At 38.0% G+C, this 20,173-nt stretch overlaps 1 protein-coding gene across 1 annotated transcript; it reads left to right on the top strand.

Moving 5' to 3' along the window:
- The first annotated feature begins 18,297 nt into the window (after positions 1 to 18,297).
- Positions 18,298 to 19,257, top strand: LOC118828646 (olfactory receptor 4F3/4F16/4F29-like). Its single transcript, XM_036735456.1, has one exon. The coding sequence runs from the start codon at positions 18,319 to 18,321 to the stop codon at positions 19,255 to 19,257; it is 939 nt and encodes a 312-aa protein (XP_036591351.1). The 5' UTR covers positions 18,298 to 18,318.
- The last annotated feature ends 916 nt before the right edge of the window (positions 19,258 to 20,173 follow it).

Below are 20,173 nucleotides of genomic sequence, written 5' to 3'. Positions count from 1 at the left end.
CACAATAATCCTGGGAGGCAGATGCTATTACTATCCCCACTTTATAGATGAGGAAACAGTTTAAGTAATTTGGGTCATATAGTACTTATTTTTTGTAATAAATTTAGTATATATTTAAGTAATTTGGGTCATATAGCTAGTACGTGTTGGATGCTGGATTTGAACTCAGTTTTTCTTGACCCCAAGACAAGCACTCTAACCACTTTACTACTTAGCTGCCCTCCAGCTTTATTAAAAGTTCCAACTAGGGATTATTTGAATATTCCTTGAGGTGTAGTGAAAAGACCACCAGATCTGAAGTTAGAGGACCTCAGTTCAAATGCTGTTTTGTCTTTTAATACCTATATTTTCTTGAGCAAAGCATTTGAACCACTCTGGGCCTCAGTTTCCTCATCTATAAAATGAGATGATTCAATTAGATGACCTTTAATATCCCTTCCACCTTCTAATCTCTGATCTTATGATACCGTAATAATCCTATTATTTTGTTTCACTGACACTGACTAGTTTTGAACATTATTTGTTTAATGGGTTAGAGTGATAGATTTGAGGTCAGGAAGACTTCAGTGAATATTAGAGCATGGTTATGTCACTTTATCTCTGAGATCCTCAGTTTCTTTGTCTGTAACAGGGGAATAATAGCACCTCCCTCACTGTATTGCGAAAATCTAAGGAGATATAAATCTGAAAACTTTATAAGTGCTATATAGTATATAATATAAAGTGCTCTATAAATACAGAGTGAGTTTTCTCACTGGGAGTTCCAAATGAACTCCGAGGCCCAGACTCGTCCCAACCAAAGTGAGCTATTATTATTATTTCAAGATTGTCCTTCTTTTTATGGTTGGAATCGCCATTTGAGTTCTCTAAAACAAGAATCCCCACTGATAACATTGTTCCAATTGTAAATTAACCTTTCAGTAATGTTTTGATTTAGGTTCATATTTCTATTAATATAAGCCTACTATTATTTTATAAGCGGTGCATATTTGCTTCATCTTCAAATGCTGTCTCTATGGGCAAATGGGCTAAGGAAATTTTTCTTTTCTTCACTCATGGGGATTTTGGGGCCATCTCTCCCAGCTGCCTGTTTATTACTTCTTCTTTTCCTCTTTCTACTCTCTGTTGATGAAGGTAGTGAAAGATAAAGCCACCAACTGTCTTGGTAGACTCCACTTATTTAGATGTCTTTGGTAGCCTTTGAAGCCATGTTGTAGTTCTGCAATAGGTACTTTTTTCAAATCTGAAACTTCCTTGTTTTTTCTGCCTGGATTGGTCATTGTTAATTAGCAATACAAATTCAAGGCAGTGTCTATGTTTTTCCTTTAATCTCTTGTGAGCATAGTGGTATTTCCCCACCCCCCCATGTTACTTTAAGGACTAAATAGATAATTCTAAGAAGGTAAAGAGAATGATAAAAAGGTAATTTACCAAAGATGTCATTCCCCAAGTGACCTGTTAACATTTTCTCCCTTGGTTACCCTGTGAGAATCAACATGACTCTCTAAGACAATTCCCACCACATACTGATATCCCATTGGCAACTGCTGTCCTTAGTAGCATCACTTGGTCACTACTCTCCAGTGCTGCTAATCAGCTGCCTTTGCTACTACGGAAATATTTTCTGTAAGTTTTTTTCTTTTAAACTTCTAGGTAATTGTGTTGCTTGGGAGAAAAGTGAGCTCTCTGAGGTTCTCTGACTCCCTCAAGATGCCATCGCTTCATGTTCTTAGAGGCAAATTGTTGCCTGAGAATTGTGATCCCTTCACCTTCTGGCTACTCTCTCCTTTCTGGGGTTTTGAGACATTGATCTTTCTTGGTTCTCCTCCCACTTGTCTGACCATTCCTTTTTCAGTTTTCTATGCTGGATTACTAAATATATCACTAACAGATTAAGACAGCTAGGTGGCTCAGGAGATAGAGGGCTAGATTTGGAGTCAGGAAGATTTGAGTTCAAATCTGGCCTCAGACACTTATGTGTGAACCAGGTCAAGTTACTTAACTTCTGTTTTGGTTTACTTATCTGTAAAATGAGGAATAGTAGTATGTGCCTTCCAGAGTCATGAGGATAAAATGAGACAATATTTTAAGAGTAATTTGTAAACCTTAAAGTGTTACCTAAATGCTTTTAACTAGTAGTAGTAGTGGGAGTAGTACTAGTACTACTCCTTTACTACTGCTGCTGCTGCTGCTACTATTACCTTATCAACTATTGGTATGCCCTAATTCTCTGTTTTGGGTCTTCTCTTCTCTCTATACATTCTTTCAGTGAACACCTCAGTTCCCATGGTTTCAATTTTCATCTCCATATGGTGATTCCAGTTCTATATATCCATTCATAGTCTCTCTCCTTAGCTCCAATCCCACGTCACTAACTGCTTATTGCACTTTTCAAACTGGATACCATAGGCATGCAAAAATCAGTATGTTTAAAATAGAACTCATTAACTTTCCCCCCAAAAGCCATGCCTCTTCTCAAATTCCCCATTCCTTTAGAAGGTATCATTATCTTTTTAGCCATTCTGATTTTCATTATTGGTGTCATCCTCAATTCCTCACCCTATTTCACCCTATGTATAGAATTAGTTGTAAATCTTGTATTTTCTACCTTCCTGATATTGATCAAATCCACCACTTTCTCACCACTCACAGAGGTACAACTCTATTTCAGACCCTTATCAACTCTTACCTGGACTACTGAAATAGCCTCCTAATTGGTCTCCTTGCTTCATTCAAGTGTATTCCCTTTGCAATCCATCCTTCACATAACTGCCAACACAATTTTCTAAAAGTTCAGATTTGAACATGTCAGATTTCCCCTTAGCAAATTTTAATGTCTTGCTCTAGGATTGTCAACTCTGAAAATAAATGTTATATAACTGCTTCAACTTGGAAAAAAATATCATAGGTTATCACAACCACAGTCAACTCTGAAAACACTGAAGAGCTCACACATGTTCTCATGATCACAGTTAATTCTGAAAATATCAGACAGATTATCACAACCACAGTTAACTCTAAGAAATATAATAAAATGAAAACAAAATTAAAAAATAGAACCAACAGTGGTCATAAGCAAAAAATTTTCTTTATTCCTTTGGAAGAGAGAAACTAGATGCATGTGCTGGGCCTCCTCTGATACCAAGGCGACCCATTTTAGCATGGGCAAATCTCAGTGTATACACCAATGACTATGCAGCGAGCTAGTGCCTGGACAAAGAGGGGTAACAACAACAAGACCAGTTTGATTCATAGCAGGGCTTCATGACTGGAATGTGGTTTCTTCAGGTACTTGTCTGAGCTCAGGAACTACCTGGTGCTGGTATGAAACAATTCTGGGATTTTGCTGTGTCTGGGTTCATCCAGAGGGTGAGGGCAAAGGATTGTTATTGTGCCAAGCTCGGAGTACAGCTTGCCTGCTAGGCCTGAGCTCTGGAAAACAAACTGTCTCACAGTAAAAAGAGAGGGATGGTCTTGGCATGGGGATCCTGACAGGATCAAATGTACTCTCCTCTGTGGTCATTTAAAGCCCTTCATAACCTGCCCCAAGCCTACCTTTCTGGTCTTATTACCCATGTGCTCTGTGGTCCAGCTGATCTTGCCTTCTTGCCATTCCTCACCCACCTCTCTACCTTTCCACAGACTGCTCCCATTCTTAGTGTATACTCCCCCTCCTCACTTCTGCCTCCTAGTAATCCTGATTTCTTTCAAGACTTGACTCAAGTCCCAATTCTATCTTAAGCCTTTTTGGATCCCTCACTGCTAATGTCTCCTCCCTTTCATCTGCTTTGAATCTATTTTTATTTACCTATCTATGTACATGTTCTCTACTTCAGTAGAATGCAAGTTCCTTGGGGACAGGGACCTTTTCACTTTTCTACTTTGTATTCCCAGTATTTACAACAGTGCTTGATACATGCTATTGAGTGGGGGATAATTCTTGTGAAGACTTCACAGAGAGAGAAAATATAAGAATTATTTCTGGAATAAGCAGGGGCAATGAGAAGATGGAATGGACTCAGGGTTTGACCTTGTAGGAATTCGGAGCCTGGGGCAGTAAGTGCCTCTCCCTCTTTCCCTGGGTACTAGACACTTAGTGGTTACCAAATAAGGACTAAAGAACTGCATATCAATTGTACCTTCCCAGCTCCTGGAAGCCTCCCCCCCCCCCCCCCCCCCCCCGCCCCCGCCTTTTTTTCCTCATACCTCCTCTTTACCTTATGTGATTTGGATTGGCTGTGTTTGATTACCTGGTTCTTTGCCTAGCTTTTCCCACCTAGATTGTAAAGCCTCCCAGCTAATGGAGAGGAGGGATAGTGGTGGGTGGAAATTCTTTTGCATAAGATATATGTTGGTGCTTTGCCTTTGTGATCCGCCTCCCTCCACTAGTTTGTCCCAGTGGAGGTGACACCCAATTCTCTTGAGGTTTGTAAAATAAAAGTAATTCCTTTTCTGTCCCTACCTGAGAAGACTCTGTGAATTATTGGGGTACTTGGGTGGTCTCGCCACCCCACACATTGTGGTTGCTCAGTTGTGTCCTACTCTTCATGAGTTTTCTGGAGAAAGATACAGGAGTGGTTTACCATTTCCTTCTCCAGTAGATTAAAGGAAACAAAGGTTAAGTGACTTCCCCAGGGTCACACAGCTAGTGAGTATTTGAGGCCAGATTTAAACTCAGATCTTTCCTGATTTCAGGCCCAGTGCTCTATCCACTGAGTCATCTACCTGCTTGCTTGATACATAGTAAGCACTTTATAAATGTTTCTTTATTGGTTTATTGACTTGACCTCTAGAATCAGTATTGGCCATTAAATTTCATTTGAGACATTCCTTTCTGTTGTGTTTTCGTTTATATTCTAGTACTTATTATGGATATTATCTTTTTGCTTCTGCTTTTTTCACTCTGTAATAATTCATATATCTTCCTCTGTTTCTTTCAATTTTTCATATTCATTGTTTCTTACAGAGCAATAATATTCCATCATATTCACATACAATAATCTATTCATATACTCCCTAACCAAATGTGAAAGTGTGGATTATTTGGAACTCAGAGAGAAGAATACCCGGGTATGAGTCAGGCATTCACTTCAAACATTTTGCCTCATGTATGGCCCTGGGCAAGTCAATTCAACTCTTGGGGCCTCAGTTGACTAGTCTATAAGATGAATGGCTGGAATTGATGACATTTAAGGTCCTTTTCAGGTCTAAATTTATAGTGGTATGATCCAATGTGCTATAACTTTGCTGATAGTGGTTTGTTACAACAAAAGTAATGTTATGAATACTTTGGTATATATGGAAACTTTCGTATTGTCTTTGACCATTTTAAGGCATACTACTTGTTAATATTTTTGGTCCACAAATTTATTGGGAAATGAAGCTATGTCACACATTTGTGTCTATTTTCTATATTTTTTGGAGACCAGGCTTTTATCAGAATATATCTGACTATATATTCATTTGGGTTGTATTGTAATTTGTATTATATATTGTCAATACTTTGACATGGACAATGAATACCTCTCTATTTTACCTTTATTTCTGTGAAGATGGCATCCCATAAGTTTTGGAATGTTTTCTTCTTTTTGTAATATCATTTAGCATATTTTATTTCTATAGTTTGTTCTATCTTTAAAATGACGTTATTTAGTTTACATCTAAATCTGATTCCTTTATTTACATTTCTCTTATTTATTTTAATTTTTATTGTGTTAAAGTTTGTTGAGAAATGGCAGAGTATCTATAGACAGATAGAGAGCTGGCCTTGGAATCAGGAAGACCTGTGTTTGAAGCTTATCCCTCATATATACTAGGTATGTAACTCTGGGCAAGTTGACTAACCCATCAGTGTCCCAGGAAACTCACAAAGATTATAATTTGCAGAGCTAGTGGTGATCTGCAGTGGTAGAGGGAGTTCCTTATTAGAAGTTCCCCTATTGTTACTGCCTTTCTGAATTTATACTTGAGTTCTCTTTTCCTTGTGGTGTGGTTAATTCTTATGAAGGTTCTGTACAATTTTATAAAATAGTAACACCACTTCATGTGTCCACTTAGTAATCATCAAGTTTAACATATCTAATATCTTTTAATATTCTATTCAGATTTTCATTTTTTGTTTATTTTTCTGTTGAATTTATTGGAGTCTGAGAGAGGCATATTGAAACCTCCTATGATTTACTATTTGGGTCTTATAATGCACTTGGTTATTTTTATGTACTTAGATGCTATGCTATCCAGTTAATACACATTTAATACTGACTTTATTATTTGTGGTGCCTTTAAGCATGATGTATTTTCCAACTTTCTCTGTCTTAACCATATTTATTTTTATGGTTGTCTTAGTTGACACCAAGTTTTCTCTTCCATCTATTTTGGATTTAGCTGAGGAATATTAGATTCTACTCCAACACCTCATTTTAACTCAATGAATCTTTTTGTTTCAAATTTTTTCTTATAAACAATACATTGTTAGGTTTTGTTGTCTAATTCATTCTGTAATTTTCCTTTTTCTTTTCCCTAACCCTATCATGAAAGTTTGACTGACTCTTGTCACTACAGAGTGGATCCTCTGCTAGGAGCATTGCTTGAGACTCTTGGTATTTGTGGATTCCTCAGCTAGGAGTAGGGACAGGGATGAGACAGAGAGACAGCTGGAATCATTATTCTCCTTTGCAGCTGATTCCAAATTTTTAATGATTCCAAAAGCCATTGTAGTTGACTTAGTTGTTTCATAGCTCTGCATAGTAATGAAGTTAGGGAGACTAGTTTCAAAGTAAGAGTACCTCTTGATGGTCTCCAGTGATCTTTGTCAGCTGTTGCTAATTCCAGACTTCTCCCAGCTCTGAAGTTGCTGGTGATAGTGGAAGAGGTTGTTGTTCAGTTGTGTCTGATTCTTCATGACCCCATTTGGACTTTTCTTGGCAAAGATACTGGAGTGGTTAGCTATTTCCTTCTCCAATTCATTTTACAGATGAGGAACTGAGGCAAACAAGGTTAAGTGACTTACCCAGTGCCATACAACTGGTAAGTGCCTGAGGCTAGATTTGAACTCATGAAGATGAATCTTCCTGATTTCAAGCCCAGTGCTCTATCCACTGTGCTACCTAGCTGTCCTAGTGGAAGAGGCAGGAGTGGACAATGGGGAATCTGACCCAGCAGAAACTGGAGCAGACTGGAAAGGTCCATGTTGACCCACATAGTCATTTTATTACTTCCATACTTACCTTGGTTTTCAATGACCTACTAGATATTTCTGTTCTGTTCTTTTCAATCCATGATCATTCTTCTTGGAAGAGAAAATGGAATTAAAATAGGAGTTGAGAAGTTCTGTCTTCTTTCCATTGTCCATGTTAATGATCCCATCTATCTCAAGCAGCAGCCCTATCTCTTTTTTGATCCTCCTTTTCCTTCAATATAGCTACCACTCCCAAAACATTTTTATTGTATTTACCTTTCCAGTCAGTTCCTTCTATGCATGAACATTCCTGATAATATCTGCAGTATAGGACCTGCTCTAAAAGAACAACAGGCTCTTGATTTACACTTGGCAGGGACCTTGAAGGACAGCAAGTCCAACCCCCTCATTTTATAGATGTAGGAACTGAGGCACAGAGAGTTTAAGTGACTTGGCAGGTTTGGGGTGGGATTTTAAACTCAGGTCTTCCTACTTCAAGTCTGGTGCTTTCTCTACTACACCAGTAATTCTCAGACTTTTTGGTATCAGGACCCCTTCACAGGGTTAAAAGTTATTGAGGACCTCTCCCCCAATGAGCTTTTGTTTATGTGGGTTTTATCTATTAATATTTACATTAGAAATTAAAATGTCTTAGTATTATTTTGAAAATGGTTTTAGCTTTATAGACACCTGGAAGGATCTCAGGGATCCTTAGACCCATTTTGAGAACTGCTATACTACATTAAAATCTCTCCTCTTTTTTAACTTTAACTTTCTAAACACCACAGAGAGGGTGTGTACCTGCCCCCAAATTTGTTCTGAGAACTAGGAAGCTCTTTTTAACTCCCATTTAATGCCTTATTGGCAAATTTTACCCCTTCAGAATTATTTTTAGGATCTTCCCTTTCAAACAAACAGAAGCTCTAACCCCCTTTCTTCTAGTTTCTTAAACTCTAAGATGGTCCTCCATGCAAATGAAGGAGAGCAGAAAGGCATAGAAACAAACATCCCTAGGTAGAGCCAAATGGCATCATGCTCTACCTCAGGGTGGCACTGACAGCAAATTTTCTCCAGTCTTTGTGCTATGCTCTACATTCACATCATCTTTAAACTGACAGACCAAGTGGAATCATAATCATTCCTATGAAGGAAACAGTTCTTTTCTCCTCTGAGGTTCCAACTCCCTCCTCTCTAGAAATTCCAATCTTCATTCCAAACTCTTTCTTAGCTTTCAGTGTCAGGGAGTCTTCTTCCCATCATCCTCATTGTCACATTCTTTGGCCCTCCAGCCCATTATATCCCTTTTTGGATCTTTTTTCTTCTTTCTTTTCTCATTGAAGATGTTTTTCCATTTTTTTTTGAAGTACTCTTCATTGTCTCTGATTATCTAGAGAGGGCTGAGGCATTTCTTGAGCTTCCCTGGCCATTACAATTAGTTTTCGTATATGAGTTCTGTCCTTTGGAAGAAAGTGAGAAGGGAGGATCAGGAGTAGGCAAAGGTAAGAATATGTGAAAATATCTGAGAGTGTCAGAAAGTCTGGAAGATAGTGGGGTCATTGGTTTTTTGGAGGAAGTCTAATTCTGTTGTCCAAGACATTAGTAATAAAGTTGGATGATATGATAATGCTTCTAGATGAAAGGTATTCCTAAGTTACAAGGATAGAATTGTGTTATACAGTTTTATTTCCCCGTGTTAAATTTCTGCCACCAGTTTTAACAACATAGACTGAAATACTTGAAAGCTGAAGCATGGATTTTTAAAAATAAATTTTTATTGATAATGCTTCTTTTTATATGGCTTAAATCTCCCCATGTCCTCCTCCTGTTCCAGAGAACCATTCTCCATTAATATTTTTTTAGAAGAAAGAGAAGAATTTTTTTAAAAGAGTACAAAATGATCAATATGTGAAAAAGCTGAAAATGTAGGCAATGTTCCAAACCCATGGACCTCTCCCTCCTCCCCACTCACGACCTCTTACAAAAGACTTGGGTAGGTTTCTTCTTATATCTCTTCTTTGGGGCAAAACTTAGCCTTTATGATTTTGCAATATTTATTTTTGATTATTTTATGGTGATTGTTCTTTCTGCTTATATAATTACAATCATTGTGTACACTATTTTCTTTCCTCTGCTTAATTCACTTTTTATCAGAAACTTGATATGAAGGCATACTTTATGCAGAGAATGTGGTAGAAACAGTAGTAGTGTATTTCACTCATCTCCTGGCTGTGCTTCTGACTCTTCTGCACCATGCCTGAGCCATCTTCTCACTCTGCAAGATCCCTCCACCCTTGGCTCCTTTCTTCCATTGCTGAGTTCCTTCTACAATCTCCATTTTGAGGAAGCGCCCAGGACAGACATCTCAAAAATCTCTCTTGACTCTGCTTCTCATGCTTATTTATGGATATATATTCCCCTCTTTTCCCTTTTGTAACCTCTTATGTGTTATCTTCCCTCATTAGAACAGAAATTCCTTCAGGGCATGGACTATCTTTTTGCTTGTTTTAGTATTCCTAGAATTTAGCATAGTGCCTGGCAAGTGCTTAAAAATGTTTGTTCACTTTTCGTGATGGTGGGAAGATACATTATGTATGTGGAAAGTGTAGGAGCAGAGGCTTGGTGAGCTTAATAGCAATGACTCCATGGTATAGTGGCACAATCCTGGTGGCCTGTGGTTCTTTTCTGGGTTTGTGTAGGCAACTGACTTTCAATCTTCTGGGAGAGTCAGTCTAAGGGTGCAAGATCTTATTGTTTTCCTTGGGTCATGTGTTTTGGTCTGTGATGTTATGACCATATTGCTACAGGTCACCCCCACAAGGATGAGATCAGTTATTCTAATGCTGTATTCAAATTCATACCAGGACTGTCTATCTGATTATGCCAGTCAAATTCTCTCTACTGTCTCTGGGATTACAATACCCTAACAAGGATACCAGAATGTGGCTCCTATCCAGAGTTAATGATTCATTGCATTGACCTAGTAAAATGGTTAGATATTGTAGTTGAAAACAGAAATATAATCAGCGTCCACTAGTCCAACAACGTGTCTACAATCTCAATTTTGATCATGGGGTCATAGATCAGAGTGGAGTAGTGAGTAGATTGTTAGACTTGGATTCAGGAAGATGTAGGTTAAGTCCCATTTAGGACAATTGCTAAATGGTCAAGTCATCCAACCTCTCTGTGCCTCAGTTTCCTCATATATAAAATGAGGGGTTTGGATAAGTGGTGGGATTCAAATAAATTAACAACCAGTTCTCTGCCCTAATGACCATTTTAAGTATACAAAAAGATATACCTAAAGGTAGTTTAGTATTTCATGCATTTAATACTCAAATAAGAATTATAAAAGAGGTATACAAAACTTGATTATGTTATAAGAAGGAGTTTTAAAAATTCATGAAAAATATTAAATAATACCTGACAAAAATGTATCCTTATAGAGCTAAAGCAGCCACAGGACCATAGCAGCCAATGTTGGAACATATGCAAAACCTAAACTCTACCTATTCTAACTCTTTTTTTCTTCTACTTCCATGGCTTCTGAAATGGGCGATAAGATAACCCTTGAAATCTATATTTCTATTGATTCATTGTGTCCCAGCTTCTTATTGGATTCACCATTCAGGGAACACCACCATACTCATATCTTGGGGGAATTTTGGGTGTAACACAAAGTGGAAACAAATGACAGCTTGTCACCCCCTGGTTGTTTGGCACTCTTTCTCTTGAGCTAGAAAGTAAGTTAGTCTGGGATGGGAGGATGTTGTGAGGAACATGTGGAAACAAGGTCATGTAAGGTCTGGAGGTTTTTCATCATGCATTCGAAAACCCAAGGTAGGAGTACATAGAAAAGGGAATTTAATCATCAAGTGTGGAGCCATCAGAAATTATCTCAGTAAGATAATGGATACTGGAAACATAAATTACATTTGATTACCTCAAGCCCTTTCTGGAAATGCCCAAATGTATAGAAACAGTTCATTGTGGAGACCAAAACATACATTGTTACTGTATGGGTGATCTGTCCTTTGTCAGGCCATATTATCCTTTTCTTTGTACCAGGACTTTGTGTACTTTTCCCATAAGCTTGTCATTGAAGAAAAGAACCATACTATTTTAGAAAAAGAACTAGTTATGGGCAAAGGTTTGGAAGCCCCATATTGATGGCATTTGGTACTTCATTAATATTCACATCACTCAGATTTCAAATAGTAACAGATCTGTTGGGCAATGTTTTTCTTTTCTTTTTTGTAATTAAAGATTAACTTTTTAATTCTGAACTTAAACACCAAATAAAATAAGCCTTGTAGAACAGAAGGAGGGAAGTGTACGTGAAGCTTTAAATTTTTATATAAAGTTTCTTTTTTTAAAGTATATAATAAATTCAACATGTAACTTTCAAAACTGTCCTACTTGTCATTCCTTCCTGCCTTTCTTCTGTTCTCTTTTTATGTAGTTATTTTTGGTAACCTTCTCTCTAACCTTTCTCCCTCACTTTTAGTCTTCCTCACCAGGAAGAAAAAAAAAAGAAAAGCAAAACTGTTGTAACAAATATGCTTAATCAAGCAAAACAAATTCTTATATTGATAATATTAGAAAGTTATGTCTCATTCAAAGTCATGAGTCCATTGCATTTCTGTCAGGGTATACTCCACACAGGGGCCTGGTACCAGGCTTAGAGTCAGGGAGATTCATCTTCCTAAGTTTAAATCTGGTCTCAGACACTTACTACTATTATAACCTGACACCTACCAAAAAGGCTTCTAGGGCCTTTTTGTCATTTTTTTTTGGAGGGGGGAAGGCAGGGCAATTGGAGTTTAGTGACTTGCCCAAGGTCACACATCTAGTAAGTGTGTCAAGTGTCTGAGGTCAGATTTGGACTCAGGTCCTCCTGACTCCAGGGCCTGTGTTCTATTCACTGTGCCACCTAGCTGCCTTCTAGGGCCTTTTTGAAGAAGATCCCTGCCTGGGCAGAGGAGAGAGATTAAATATAGAAGACACTGTCCCTTTCTTGTTCCTGATTGGATTTGAAAGTCCCATAGGAAAATTGTAGTTTTCCATGGAACTGGACTTCTTCTTAAAGCAAGGATTATTAATTTAGGGGCCATGAACATAATTACAAAAAAAATTTTTGTAATTGCATTTCAATTGTATTTCCTGTGTTAACCTATTTTATTTTATGCATTTTAAAACATTATTTGGAGAAGAGGTTCAAAGGGTTTATCAGATAGCCAAAGGGGTTCATGACCCCCAAGAAGACCTCTGTAGACTAAGATAACATTAGTTTCTTGGGTGGGTCTTAAGGATGACTTAGTTGACTTAGTGACTATTCCTATAATCCATATAATAAATACATCATTATGCCAAGGATCATGATTTTATCCTTATAGGAACTCCCTCAGAGCAGATCATACTCCATTTGTAAATTACTAGATAAATCTTAGAGGACTTCTTGAAGTTCAGAGAAGTTCAGTGATTTGCCCACAGTTTACTAATAAGTGTCAGAGGCAGAGTTATGCTGGAGCCAGCTTGGTTTGTGAGAGCTGATAATTAAATTTTCATTATGGACATTTATGCCTCCAAAATCAACAAAAACTACAAATCAATGTTTGATTTATTGTTTTATTGATAGAGAGGGTCAGCTAGGTGGTGCAGTGGATAGAACATTGCCTCTGGAGTTCAAATCTGGCACTTGACACTTATTAGCCATGTGACCTTGGGTTAATCACTTAAACCTTATAAAAGTCAGATTAAACTTAAAAGTGTGGTATCTACATATGTGTGTATATATATATATATATATACACACATATATATGTAATATAAAATGTTTATTTATTAATTTTTTCTGGAGAGCTAATTGTTAAACATTTACCATCATGTTGATAAGAGAATGAATATGAACCCAGGTTTTCTTGACTCTAAATCTAGCACTTTACCCCAGGCCTCTCACAGTTAATCAAAGCTCTGGTCACATGTGACTCACCAGTGGAGAATCCCTTTTGACCCTTCCCCCTCCCTACACTACCAGAATTCATCTTGGTACCAGATGGATTCGGGGATCACTACCATAAGAGATACTCTTCTTAATTTTCTGGCCAATGCTTTCTTCCCTTTCCCTAGTTCTAGATGAATACTGAAAACCTCACCCCTGTAAAAAAGGATCTACTTTTTCCTTCCTAATAACTGTGGGTGGGAGCCTTTGAGGTTCTCTGCCCTGTTGAGTCGATATGACTATTCACATGATTTGGATGAGTAGAAAGTCACCAACTATAGTTCTTCCAAAAACATGGAGAACTTCCCACCTTCCTATGTTCCCTTCTGGCTTGGTACTAGGGTAATTCTTCCAGACATCTGGGAACTGCTATCTGATAACCCAATTGAATATATGTTCCAGATTAAAGAGGGATATGTAATCTGATCAGTGTATCCACAAGCAATGTCCGCATGAGCTTTTCTTTTTCTTCTTACAGTCATCTATGGGATAGAAGCAAAGTTTGATTGGGTCATAGATTTAAAGCTCCAAGGACCTTGGGGGCCATCTAGTCCAAATCCTTCCTTTTATAGAGGAGCAACTGAAGCCAGGGAAATGTAAGTGACTTCTAAAGTCACACAGATATTTAGTGTCATAGCTGAGATTTGAACTCAGGTCCTCTGACTTCAAATTTGGTACTCTTCACACTGTACCATATTAATGAGAATGAATGGGTGAAAACTCACTAGAAAAAGACTTTAAATTTGGAGACTTTGAGAGAAAAGGCCAACTTTAATTTCATTCTCACCTCACCTAGTTCTCTACAGAAATCTTCACTCTTCTTCATTACTTTATAATTCTCTCCCCTTCTTCTGTCAATCCCTCTCATTCTCCTTCTTCCCCTCACTTTTTTACATCCTCCCTCTCTTTTCCCTCCCTCCCTCCTTTCACTCTTTCCTTCCTCTCTCCTTCTCTTTTTTCCTTCCTCTCCTCTCCCTTCCTTCCTTCCTTCCCTCTCCCTTCCTTCCCTCTCCCTTCTTTCCTTCCTTCCTTCCTTTCTTTTTTTCTTTCTTTCCTTCCCAAGAATATGAGAAAGTTTACAAACCTCAATTGTCAATTCAAAGTACTCACTCCTCATTTTCTTTGCAGGGTCAGGAACTCTGATTCCCCATGGATGCATTCCCTCCCTTCCCAAGATTTTAAACAATGAGATTATATTGGGTAAGTGGTGTGGTTAGATATTTGGCTGCCTATTTTCGGTGAAAGATGCTCCACTGTTCTAGAATTGCTACCTGTGTTCCTGAGGGTTGGTCAACTTTGAAGGGGGTAATGTCCTTGAGTTTTTTGCATTCAGTGAGAGCTTCGGTCCCTAGCATGTGGAGGTATGAAGGCTTTACTTAATCTTTATTAGTCACTAAGAATTGGTAGCCAGCAGGGCCCTGGAAATTCTCTCCTTAATGCCACTTCTTAGCTATCTCATGTCCATTAAGAGTCTTGGGCCACTTTCTTCAATTTGTATCTCAATTAGTTTGGCAAATTCCCTAGGTTATCCATTTTGGAGGGTTAATTTAACATCAAATGAACTAACTCCTCCCTTGAACCAGGGCACAAAATCACCCAGCCTACAGGGGCCACTTCTCTCCATCCTTACTCCTTTTCTGTCTATTGCCTAGCAACGTCTGTAACATTTTGACTTTTGGGAAAACTAATATAATATTATGACACAAATCCCAGGCCACGCCGATCATAAAATGACTATTGTTACATCTCCATAGCTTTACTTGGTCACTAAACTAATGCAGTTAATTGGTAACTTTTCTACAGCAGAAAAGCTACAAATGATGCTTTCTCCTTCTTGAGAGTGGGCTTAGAGTATTACACTTACGAGAACAATATTTTCCTAATCCCCAAATTAGGACACATGTCTGATTAACACTTGGTTTTAAATTTATGAATAGGGCAGAATATTTGAAATTGGATCTTCCCTCCGAAAGTCTGCAACTTATGGTGGTGGTAAAGATACTATAAGGAAAGAGATTAAATTTTCTGAACTTTCCCACCCTTTAACATGCTGCTACCTTTTGTGTTGTGACAGAACAGGTGAGAGAGATGACATTTGAATTTATATCGTCCTTTTCCATCTATACATCTCCCTCTTCTCTCTGATTCTGACTGTGTTTGCTATTCCTTCCACATCTTTGACCTTTCTTTACCTCTATTTTTGCTGTATCTGGTCATTGTACAATATTCACTTCATACTAATGTGGACAATACCATGCTAGTATTGGAGGAGGCACAAAGACCTAGTCCCAGCCCTCAAGGATCTGTGAGCAGCCTTATTGGGGAGACAGGACATAAGAACATAGCATGGCGTAAAAGGCTATTACTATGGCATAAAGTAATTGTTAGTGATTGACCAAATGAGAGAATTAGTACTAGAGAATTTTGGAAGATTTCAGAAAATTTTTCTTTCTTTTATGTTTTAAATCTGGTTGGTTTTAGGCTTTAGTAGGGCAGTTAGGTGGTGCAGTGGATAGAATGCCAGGCCTGGAGTCAAGAAGATTCATCTTCCCGGGTTCAAATCTGGCCTCAGAGCTTTGTGACCTTGGATAAGTCTCTTAGCCCTGTCTGTAAAATGAGCTGGAGAAGGAAATGGCAAATCATTCCAGTATGTTTGCCAAGAAAACCCCAGGTGGGGTCATAAAGAGTCAGACATGATTGAACAACAACAACAACAAAAATTGTTTCAAGTTTTATTGTGAACTTGAAATTAGACCTTCATACTCCTGAGTGAATGAAAAAGAATTTCTTAAGTTCCTACTACATATCAAAACATGGAAAGAGTAGTAGTAATTTCTGCCACCTGATTTTCTACATAACACAACCACATTTTCCTCTCTGATTTCACTTAATCCTTCTTTCTCTTTCTCCTACTACTTTCTGTCACATTTTCTCTCTTCCCTTTTCCTTACTTTGGCTCTCTTTCTTTGCTACACAAGTTGTCTTTCAGTCTCTGCCCCCAACTTCCTTGGTCCACTAGTATCTCTTTTTTTTTTCATCTGTTTTAAATTCCCAAATGAGACTTAACATTTTTCCTTTCTTTGTATCTCAAGGTTTTGGTTCCAGTGGTGTCAAATACAAACACTCCCTGTCAACTGCATGTTGACTTAGAAAGTCATAAATTAATGTATGTTGTATTTTATTTGCTTTGTTAAACATTTCCTAATTACATTTTGATTTCGAATGGTGGAATTGGGGGGCCTGTGGGTTGCAAGTTTGACACCTCTGGTTTGGTCCACTACTTTTCATGATTACTCTGGATTCTTTCTGGTCTCCAGCCTAGACAATACACCCCCAGGTGCTTTAATAATAGCTGACATTTGTCCAACACTTGAATGGTGGTGGGGTAAAAATTGTCAGTATATCATAAAGATATGATAGATGCCAAATAGGTCTTCAACCTGGAGGACACACCTCTATAATAATTTAACATAACATATAATAAAATAACTGACATTTATACAACACTTGAGTAGTAGTGGGAAAGGAGTGACAGGTTGTAGTTGATGCAGCATGGTCTAATAGATAGAGAGCCAGCTTCTGAACAAAGAAGACGTGGGTTCAAGTACCTCCTCTGACACAAACTGCTGGGGTGATCTTCAGCAAGTCATTTAAACTCTGAGTGTTCTAGGCAACTCTAAAACTTCAAATTACAGAATTAGTGCTTACTTCATTGATAGAGGGAGTTTCTTCATTAAGAACTCCAATACCAATGAAAATCATCTCTGATGGCTTCTATGCTATCTTATTTCAGTCTCTGAAGAACTCTGTGATGTAAATGCTATTATCCCTATTTTTCAGATAAGGTATCTGAGGTTAAGGGGTCTTATTTGTGGTCACTTAGATATTAAGGTTCAGAGGTAAGATTCAAACCTATGTCTTCCTGACTGCAGGTTTAGTATTATAGCTGCATTGCTTGCCCTTGACTGGATGCAGACCATTCCTACTTTATCCATGCTTCAGAAAGCATGGGAAACCTGGTAAGAAGACAAGCAAGAGGACCTTTGGCAATTGCTTTATACTTTACCGTGAGTCAGTGCCCAACATGTACAGACATCTTCCACTGAGAGGTTTTACTTGGTGAAAACCAAGTGTTGAAGTCGTGGGAACATATTCTTCTATAAATAGGAATACTCATTTTTAGTGCCAATGGATTAAACAGAGAGGATTTCAAATTTGAAAGGAGTACTCTCCTTAATATGGTTTCAGACAACCATTTAATCAAGTTAGGCCAAATAAATATGTCACAAAAATACTGAGATGGATAGATAGAAAACATCTGGACAGTTACTTGCAAAAAAAAAGGAAATTTAATTAATAAGCATAATGGGATCCCTTTGTATCATATTAAAAGGTATGTTAAGATATAAGCACATTATAACAACTTTGCTGATAAACTCTCTGAATGTCAGTCTCCTTACCGGTAAACTGACTAGGTTGGATTAGAAGAATTGGAAGATCTTTCTAGCTCCAACAGTCCATAAATGGATGAATCCATGTCGTTTTTATGCTTTGCTCTATGGGTGTCACCCATGAATTTTAATGATGGCATTCATAGTTATTGTCATGGAGTAACCTGCTCACAAGCAGAGAGGTAAGTTTCTATTGTTAAGTGGCATGGAGTAGTTGAGGTGTATGATCAGGTGGTAGTGGGTATAATAAGGAGACATGCTTGGGATGAGTGAATTGAGTTCCATTTGTTGAGAGGCAGTTTGGTGTGAAGAGTAATAGTAACAGGATATAACCTCAATTCAAATCCTCCCTACAACACTGAAGATCTGTGGGACTTTGAGAAAACCAAGTAACCTCTCTGAGCCTCATTTTTCTCATCTGTAAAATGGAGATTGTAGTATGCTAGAGTTGTTGCAAGGATTAAATGAGATAATCATGTAAAAAATGTTTTGTAAACTGTTGCAAAATAAATCTGCTCTGACCATAGTATTGACAAATACTCACCAGTCCAACATTATTAAAGAATATTTGTTTTGCAAGGCACAACCATATCTCCTTCATTTAGAATTCCCACTTAGTGTAGATATTTCTGATTCTCTTTTCACTCTCTTTCCTTCAGGTAACTTCAGAGTTGTCCCTGCTGACTGAGTCAATGGATGGAGCCAATCACTCTGCGGTTTATGAGTTTGTGTTAATGGGACTCACCAATTCTTGGGGACTACAGCTTTTCCTTTTTCTATTCTCTTCTGTATTCTATATGGCAAGCATGCTGGGTAACTTCCTAATTGTGCTCACAGTGATCTCTGAGCCTCATCTACACTCCCCTATGTACTTCCTGCTGGCCAATCTCTCTTTCATTGACATGATTGATTCCTGCATTGTGACCCCCAAAATGATTTGTGACCTTTTTAAGAAGCACAAATTAATCTCCTTTGGAGGCTGTGTCTCTCAGATCTTCTTTATTCATTGCATAGGTGGTGTAGAGATGGTGCTCCTCATAGCTATGGCCTTTGACCGTTATATTGCAATATGTAAGCCTCTTCACTACTTGACCATCATGAACCTGAGAATTTGCATTGGTATTCTGATATCTGGCTGGATCATTGGCTTCATCCATTCATTGATTCAATTAGCCTTTGTTATAAAGTTGCCCTTCTGTGGTCCCAACACAGTAGATAGTTTTTATTGTGACCTTCCTCGGTTCATAAAACTTGCCTGCACAGATACATATAAGCTGCAGTTCTTAGTCACTGCCAATAGTGGGTTCATCTCTCTCGGTGCCTTCTTCATTTTGATCGTCTCCTACATCATCATTCTAGCCACTGTCCGACAGCACTCTTCTGGTGGGTCATCTAAGGCTCTCTCAACACTGTCAGCTCATATCACTGTAGTGATCTTGTTCTTTGGTCCATGCATCTTTGTCTATGTGTGGCCATTCCCCACATTGTCACTGGACAAATTTCTTGCCATATTTGACTCAGTGATCACCCCTTTTCTGAATCCAACCATCTACACATTCAGAAACAAGGAGATGAAAGTGGCAATGAAAAGATTGTGGAGCCAGCTTATGAAGTCCCAGACTTTGTCTTAAAAGATTTGAATGATTGGACAGAATGAACAAGAGCATCTAAAGAAAATAAAGCTTTTAGGCTTACAGAGACTATATCTGAGACAAGGGCTGATTCACAGCAGTATTAGAAGTTAAAGACATATAAACACATACTTTGTAATCTGTGCACCAAAGGTTCAGCGGGGAGAGTGCTAGACCTGGAGTCAGGAAAAACAGATTTGAAATCTGGCCTCAGACACTAGCTAGCTGTGGCAAATCCCTTAACTTCTACCTGTCTCAGTTTCCTATCTATAAAATGAGGATACTAAGAGTAGCTACTTCCCAGGATTGTTTTGAGGATAAAATAAGATAATATTTGTAAAATGCTTAGCAAGCCTTAAAGCAATATATAATTGTGCAATATATAAAAGACCTCTTGTGTGTCCTCCCTATGTCTTTCCCTAGCCTTCCTATGGTATGTCTATTTTTGCTAATGTCCAAGGAGTAGATGGATTCACTTTCTGTAAAGGGGCTCACAGAACTGATGTGCTCCTACCCAGCCTTCTACCTCTCATGTATGGTGCCATAATAGATATTTCTATTTGACATTATATGTGATTGTACTGTCCATTGTAAATATTCCATGACTGAATACTGATGCATGTAACATGCCATCCTTTGTACATGAAGAAGATGCTTCTCACCTGATAGATTTAATCCACATTCATAGGATCATGGATTTAGAACTAGAAGGATTTAGAACTACAAGGATATTGAGGCTTAGAGAAGGTAAGAGATTTGCTCAGGGTCACACTGATAGTAAGTGTCTGAAGGAATATTTGAACCCATCTTTCTTACTTTAGTATTATAATAAATACACAGATGCCTCATATCCCTTAATCTGAATTACTTCCTTCACATCAGCTAATCCTCTTTCTAATAGCTTTTATTTTTATTT

This window comes from Trichosurus vulpecula, chromosome 8, assembly GCF_011100635.1.
Source record: "Trichosurus vulpecula isolate mTriVul1 chromosome 8, mTriVul1.pri, whole genome shotgun sequence".
In the NCBI taxonomy this organism is placed as follows: Eukaryota; Metazoa; Chordata; class Mammalia; order Diprotodontia; family Phalangeridae; genus Trichosurus; species Trichosurus vulpecula.
The sequence above is the reverse complement of the archived record's forward strand: the minus strand, read 5'-3'. Positions and strand labels throughout refer to the sequence as shown.